Here is a 7,341-nt window from a genome sequence, read left to right on the forward strand (position 1 = left end):
CCAGGGGCATCTCCGTCTAGTCTGAGGAAGATTCCTCTCTCCCTCCCTGACTTCAAAGGGGCTTCTCTGCAGACTCCTTCTCTGCGTCTTGTCCTGTCTCAGAGACACCCGTGGCCCTGTGGGTGGTGGCTCCCAGAAACATGGAGGCCGGTCATCCAGGGGCTGCTTCGGTCATCTGCCCTCCTGACACCTGAAGCCCCCAGCCATCCTGCTTTTTATTTTAATTTTTTTAAGTTTATTTATTTTTGAAGGAGAGACACAGCGTGAGCGGGGGAGGGGCAGAGAGGGGGGGAGACACAGAATCCGAAGCAGCTCCAGGCTCCGAGCTGTCAGCACAGACCCGACGCGGGGCTCGAACCCACAAACCACGAGATCACGACCCGAGCCGAAGTCGCCTGCTCAACCGACTGAGCCTCCCAGGCGCCCCCCAGCCGTCCTGCTTCAATGAAGGCCAGGTAGGGGGTGGGCACTTCTGGAAAGAACGGCACGAAGAAAATGAAAAACATCAGGTCACCACACCGAAAATGACCAGTTTGGTTTACAGCACAGGGGGAAATCCCACTTACAACGCCCCCCAAAGCTACAAGTTGCCAAGCAGTAAAGACGCCAAAGAAGATACAAGTCGCAGAGGAAGAAAACGAAATCGCCAAGGGGCATATGGGGCAGTCGGCTGCGCGGTGAGACCTCAAACCGGGACCACGACCCCATCCCCCGCGTCACCCCCAAACAGGCGAAATTCCAGTCACCCCTCCGAGGCCGTTCTGGAAGTGGACAAGTGGACCCTAACATTCACCTGGAAGAATAAACGGTGACAAGCAGCGACCTTCTAAAAAGAGGCGCTGCCTCAGCAGCTCTGGAACTCGCTGTGAAGCCGCCAGAAGCGAAGCGCCCGGCGGGGCCCCGACGCGAGGCGGGTCGGACCCGCACGGACGCGGGTGCCGCGCGCTGTTACCAAGGTGGCACTTCACGTCATCGGGGGAAAGACGGGCTCTTCAATGGGTGGCACTGAGACACAACGGCCATGTATTTCGAAGAAGTCCTGCCACCTCGTGGACGAGCCCCGGGGGGCCTGGCTGTCCACAGGTAGTGGCCGTCGCTATAACAGCACCAGAATATGAGGACTGTCTTCCCAAGGTCAGGGCACAGGAGGCCCTCCTAAGATCCAGAAAGCACAACAATTAGCTTGGACCACACAGAACGTGAGGACGTGCACGCGAGGACGGCGAGGACACCAGAACATAGGACCGTGGGAAGGACGGCACCTAACACACAAAAGGGTCCCTAAATCTGTAAGAAAACACAAGGGCCACAACACAAGGGCCACAGGTCGTGACAAACCAGTGAGACGTTCAACCTCGCAAAAGCGTTTTCCAGTGGAAATCAGGGCAAGGGTCCGCTCGGTCTCCCAGACTGACGGAAGCTCCTGGAAGAGGAGGGGCCCACGGTGAGGGGTGGGAGGAGTGGGGAGGGGACACGGCTTCCTTCCCTTCTTTGGGGGCCATCTCCTTCCACGCGGATGCTCTCCTGGCTCAGCCACCCGCTTCCTGAGTCCCCTAGAGAGTCACTCGACTGCATGAGGACACGAGGACGAGGGCAGTCACGCTGGTCACACAGGGTGCTGGTGAAAGAACGGACCCCTCGCCTTGGGGTGAGAGGCGGTTTCGGGGGAGTACTCTGCAGACCCCGAAAGCAAAAGCTCTGTGTAGATCCGGAAGGGTGTCCTTGGCCAGTTCTTCAGAAAAACGCCCCAAGGGCGCACGGGTTCACCAGTGCTGTCCACGTGCCCAGCCGGACCAAGCGCACCCCGCAGCCGGCGGGGCTCAGCCCCACGAGGACAGCCCGTCAAGGTGGAGACGCTCGCAGGCCCTCGGACGCGCGGGCCCAGACTTCGAGGCGGCAGCTTGGAAGCAGAGGGGAGACGTCAGAGCAGGGGCTCCAGGCCATGCTGCCCCCGGAGCCCCCATCCACCTCGAATCACAGCACGCTGAGAGCGCTGGGAGGGGGTCCCCACTTGTGTTTTGCACACTCCCCACGCAAAGATGGCCCGAAAAGTTGGTCGGAACACCGTGTCTGGGGTGGGGGGGGCGGCCTGGTCCTCCCGATCTGTCGACGGCCTCCACTGCTCAGTGTCCTCGCCGGCACCAGAGTCTGGCATCTGAATCCTCAAGCTGCCGTCTTGCGGGTCACCCGCCCACGGGGCCCGGTCCCCACGCTCCCCAAAGCACCAGACCCACCCAGTGGGTAGCACACTTTGTTGAGTTTGGGGAGGGGCGGGGATGGGCTCATTGCAGAGAAGCAGAGCAAACTTCAAACCGAGCAGGAGACAAGTCCCCGGCTGTCTGCACCAGCAGGAAGCTGACACCGGTCTCCAGCGACCCCTCTCCTCTCTGGCTCACCCTGGACTCCCAGATCCCTCTCCCTCGCTCACGCCAGGGGAGCCCCAGGAGGAATTCCGCCGCCAGCCTTCCGTGAAACCACGGTTCTTGCCTAGGAGTCCAGGACCCGGGAGCGACCATGGCCTGGGTCAGCCACCGGGGGGAGGAGAAAGAACTGGGCAGAGGTCAGAGCCCTGAGAAAGCCCGGAGGGGCCGCCAAGCATCACGTGGTGTGCCTGGGCCATAGGGCGACCCCGGCAGCCCTGCAGGTGTGGGAGGTTGGGTTGGACTCAGGGTGCAGGGGCAAAACCGCAGACCCACCGCGGGAGCAGGAAGCGCCTGGTTCCCTAAGATTCACCTACACGTCCTCCCCTGCCGCCTCCCACCCGCAGCACCCAGTCTGTCTGGGGCATCCCACACGGGGCTTCCTCGGCCCCTGGTGGGCGGGCTGGCCTCCAGGACCCTGACCAAGGTGGCGCCCCGCTCAGATTGGGGGCAGGGGGTGTCTGCTAAGAGGCAATTCTGGGCACGACAGTGCTCCCAACAGCTCAGAGGGGAGCCGGCCCCCCAGTCCGATCACCCCAAGGCCATGCGAAAGAGCAGGAGGAGACACAGGGGCGTGCGTCCACTGGACACGGAGGGCCGAGTGGTGTGCATCCAGACGTGAGTGCGCATGGGCTGGGGCACCCCGAGCTGGCGTGACGTAAACGTTTCAGTGCGCACCTGCGGACGCTTCGGGAGCGTGTGGCTACGTGCGCGCGGGTGCGGGAGCAGAGCACAGCCCTCCAGACACGGGTGTGTGTTAGTGTGCGTGTTCCCACGTCTGGTATCCGCGTGCACACGCGCATGGTTCTAAGGCCTCACCCTTGTGTCCCGGCCGTGACTCTGTCCACTCCAGCCTCCCCACAGCCGCTTCCGAGGCCCGAGGCCCCCCTAGGCAGCCCAGCACACGCACGCACGCACGCACGCACGAGCCCCCAGTCCCGGTGCCTCACGCCCTCTGCCCGCGCGTCCTCCGTCGGGACTCGTCCCCACCCCTCGGCCAGCCCCACCCCCACCCCCACCCCCAGGCTCAGACCCACGTGTCTGGACCAGAAGCGACTTTATTTCTCCGTGGAAGACGCCCTCACAGCCAGGCTGTGGGGCTGGGCCTGGCTCTGCCTGCCTTTCCCTCGGAGACCTGGGGGTCCCAGCCCCCTGCCTGCACCCCCGGGGCCCGGAGACATCCTGCCGGCTGGGACTCGGAGCTGGTGGAGAGAGAGGGAGGCCTCGAGTCTCAGGGAGGGGGGGTCAGCTGGAAGCCCTGTGGGAGGGGGAGGGCCTCAGGGCCCAGCCCAGAGGAGGGCCGGCCCCAGGCTGAGCAGCAGCCCCCCGGCCAGGGCCCAGGGGCCACCGCCTGCCCTCGGCCCCCCGTTGCACAGATCCGACCCGCAGCAGTCCACATCGACTTGTAAGATCCCCGAGTTAATGAAGCCCATCAGATAGTCCGAGAAGAAGTGCCGCTTAACGAAGTCGCAGGACGAGGCGCACATCTTGTTCACGGAATGGTCCTTCCTGCCTGGGGCAGAGCGGGGAGAGCCTGGGGCGGGAGCCGCACCTGCGCCCTCCTCCTCCTGCCCCGCACGGGACCCACCCACGCCGCCTCAACTTCACGCAGAGGGCCACGGAGAGGGCCACGGAGGGGGCCTGGGCAGGAGCGACGCCGCTCACGGTCACACAGCAAGGCAGTGTCCTACCCACAGACCCACACTCTTATCCACGGCCGGAGGGGCTCGGAGGACGCCCCCAACCGCCCCCTGCCGGGCCCAGGTCCCGACTCACTGCTGCTGGGGTCGGTGATCCGGACGCTGGCGCACACCGTGTCCGACGGCTGGCACTGCTTCGGGGTGCAGTGGCTCGAGTTGGTGGTCAGGGTGCAGTCCTGGCACCACAGGCCGTGAGCTGCGCAGGGCACGAGGACGCGGATGAGCAGAGGAGCTGAGGCCCAAGCTGGCCCGTGTGTGCCCCGCTCCCCTGGCCACCGAGGCTGCTCCCGGGAGGACCGCGCAGCTCCAGGAGGCCAAGCACCACACCCCCCTCGCCGACCAGCGGTGACCAGGCCAGACTGGCCCCCAGAAGTCAGGCCCTGGGAGAACCGCGGGGCCTTCTGGGCAATCTGCGGGGAGGCTCCCAGCCGCCGGAACTCCGGAAGCCCCTGGACACCCTCCGTGGCCCCACAGACACGTGTGCACACATGCACGCACACACCAGCCACACACACCTCACACTTATGGGGCTTTCCCACAGGCTCCTGCACGCTCCCACACCTCCCCGCACACTTCGGTCGGTTCCAAGCCAGGAAGGACTCGCTGGGAGGCCAGGTGGGGGCTCTGAGAAGCGATGGGGCGCACGAGGGGGCGTCCGTGCGGGACTAGCCCACGGTACAAGGGCGGGCAGGAGCCAGGAGGGCCCCGTGCCGCTGGGGCTGGGGCCGGAGCACCATGAGTCAAAGCGACGGGCGCGAAGGCCCGGCTGGGGTCGCCGGGGTCGGGAGCGGGTGTGGACGTGACGGGCACCGTCGGAGGATGGCGGCCCCACAGCCCGGCTCTCCCGGAGACCCGGCCCAGCCCCGCGGGCCGCCCCCAGACTCACCGGGCGCAGAGCACAGCAGGGCGGCCAGCAGCACCAGGCCCAGGCCGTTCATGGCTGCAGGCGGCATGCTCCAGGCGGGCCTCGGGAAGGCGCGGGGGTTGTGGGCGGAGGTCCTCCGGGGCGCAGGCCTGGCAAGGAGACGCCTCGGTCAGGGGTCCCCGCCGCCCGCCGGACCCAAGCCCCCCCCCCCCCACCCTCCTTTTGCGGCCCCGGAGCGCAACCTCCGCCTGGAAATCCCGGGAGGGGAGGAAGGTCCGCTAGCTCGCGAAGCCCTACCCCCAGCCCATCCCCCAGAGCGTCCACCATCACAGCATCCCCTCCGGGGAGAACAGGTCCGCCGTCTCGGGCAGGGTGACAGCTCGAAATGCCCCCAACCCGCGCCGGGCACCTGTGGGGGGCGGGGGGAGGGTCGGGGGCAGCGCGTCTTCTCCCTGGGGAGCGGCAGGTGCGTCCGGAGAGAAAAGGGCAAGACAAGGTGCGGGAAGGCCGTACCTGCCCATGGGGGAGGGGCGCGCGCCACGTCCCCACCCCCACCCCTGGGCTGGGGGCCTGGGAACCCCGGGCCGAGCCCCCGCCCCTCGCCTCCAGCGCGCGCCCGGGCGCTCACCGCAGGTCGAGGCGTGGAGCGCGGGCTTCGGGTCGGGGGCGCACTCACATCCCTGGGGGGGCTCGCGGCTCCGGGGCTCCGGGAGGCGCGGGGAGCGGTGCCCTTCGGTCTCCCTGCGGACCGGAACCCGGGCGCAGCCTTGTCTTTCGGGGAACGCAGCCGCAGACGCGGACCCGCGCGAGGGGCGGAGCGGAGCCGGGGCGGGGGCGCGCGGGGGGCGGGGGCGGCGGGAGAAGGGCGGGCTGGGCGCCCGGGGCTCGGGGCCCCGGCGGGTCTCCGTCCCTGGCCGTCCGCGCCCCTCGACAGCCAGCGCCCGGCCCGCGCGTCCGCCCCCTCCGGTGCCGGCTCCCTCCGCGGCTGTCCCGCGCGCCCCTCCCCCGGCGCGGACGAGAGCCCTTCCCCCTCCGCTTGGCGGAGATCCCCTCGAAATTTCTCGGAAGAACGTTTACTGCGAAAGGAAGCGAGCGAAACGCACAAAGACGCAGGGACGGAGGCGGGTAACAGCGGAGGTGATTCGCTCAGGCCCTCGTTCGCAGACTCCCAGCGAAGGGGCCTTCCCCAGGCCAGCCGTCCCCGCTTCGATGGTTTGCGGGTGCGCACCCGCGGCCCGCCCGGACCCGGAGCAGCCGTGACCACCCCACCCGCCGCCACATCCACGTCCGAAGCGTCAGTCCCAAATGCTGGTCTCGGCATTCAATGCCCTCCGCCGCCTGCTTGGCCGTTTCTCAGCTTTATCTCTCGCCTTCCCGCCGCACAAAGCTTTTGAGTGCTGTGTCTTCGCACCCGCTGCCCCCGTGCCTGGAATCCATCGCTGCTGAGCGCCGAGTGAGCCCCAGCTCCTGTGCACATGTTGGGGGTTGTTTCTTTTAGTCTGCCTTCGTTTGGCCGGGCAAATATTTGTGGAGTTCCCACGGTTGGCCTAGCGCTGAGCACTGTGAGAAGAGCTCCGCCCTCCCCACCCCCCACCCCCCCATCTTACCTCAGACAAACGATTATCACTAATACCCCCTTGTGAGCTGTGCCGCTGATCACATGGACCCAGCACATAGTATGTGCTCTGTGTAAACCCGTGTGTTATGTCGTGACAGCTTCACACCCTCCCTGCAAGTGCTGTTGGCGCCCCCACCTTACAATGAGCAAACGGAAGCACAGACAGGTTGAGCTCCCCGCCCAAGGTCACGCAGTGACAGGTGACAGAGCGAGTGTTGGAACCCTAGATCCTGCACACCTTAACCCTGCCCCGGGCTGGAGGAGTGAAGGGGAAGGAGATAGACAGGCGACTCCAACTTGGGGACTGGGGCTCCCACACCTTCAATTCAAATACGAGTTCAGGGGCGCCTGGGTGGCTCAGTCCGTTAAGCATCCGACTCCAGCTCAGGTCATGATCTCATGGTTCGTGAGTTCGGGCCCTGCGTTGGGCTCTGTGCTGACAGCTGGGAGCCTGGAGCCTGCTTTGGGTTCTGTGTCTCCCCCCTCTCTGCCCCTCCCCCACTTGCACTATCTCTCTCTCAAAAATAAAAATAAACATTAAATATATGTGAGTTCAAAGTCAAAAAATCAGCAAACATCCAAAGAAAATGGGCCTCCAAAGACACAGAAGAAACGATGAAGAGATACGGATGTAAATCTCCACAAACCTTCTAAACTGAAAGTGTGCGATACAGAATACAAGATTCATTTGTGTGGTAGGTTGTAGTTAGATTGTAGGAAAGAACAAGGCAGTGCCAG

At 65.4% G+C, this 7,341-nt stretch overlaps 1 protein-coding gene across 1 annotated transcript; it reads right to left on the minus strand.

Annotated features, from left to right (window-relative positions):
- Positions 1-3,460: 3,460 nt before the first annotated feature.
- On the minus strand, positions 3,461-6,202 carry LOC122496112 (lymphocyte antigen 6H). Its single transcript, XM_043602257.1, has 5 exons — positions 6,089-6,202; positions 5,614-5,726; positions 5,007-5,134; positions 4,197-4,316; positions 3,461-3,933 (listed from the first exon to the last, which is right to left on the minus strand). The coding sequence occupies exons 3-5, from the start codon at positions 5,071-5,073 to the stop codon at positions 3,698-3,700; spliced, it is 423 nt and encodes a 140-aa protein (XP_043458192.1). The 5' UTR covers positions 5,074-5,134; positions 5,614-5,726; positions 6,089-6,202; the 3' UTR covers positions 3,461-3,697.
- Between the last annotated feature and the right edge of the window lie 1,139 nt (positions 6,203-7,341).

The sequence above is a fragment of the Prionailurus bengalensis genome, chromosome F2 (assembly GCF_016509475.1).
Source record: "Prionailurus bengalensis isolate Pbe53 chromosome F2, Fcat_Pben_1.1_paternal_pri, whole genome shotgun sequence".
Taxonomy (NCBI): domain Eukaryota; kingdom Metazoa; phylum Chordata; class Mammalia; order Carnivora; family Felidae; genus Prionailurus; species Prionailurus bengalensis.

What these genes read in the sequence shown, in the direction of transcription:
- LOC122496112 (XM_043602257.1), bottom strand. Translation starts at nt 5,073, where the DNA reads ATGCCGCCTGCAGCCATGAACGGCCTGGGCCTGGTGCTGCTGGCCGCC. An exon ending in CCTGCTGTGCTCTGCGCCCG is followed by an intron (nt 4,317 to 5,006) that starts GTGAGTCTGGGG and finishes TGCCCTGCGCAG; the next exon opens with CTCACGGCCTGTGGTGCCAG. An exon ending in GATCACCGACCCCAGCAGCA is followed by an intron (nt 3,934 to 4,196) that starts GTGAGTCGGGAC and finishes GCTCTGCCCCAG; the next exon opens with GCAGGAAGGACCATTCCGTG.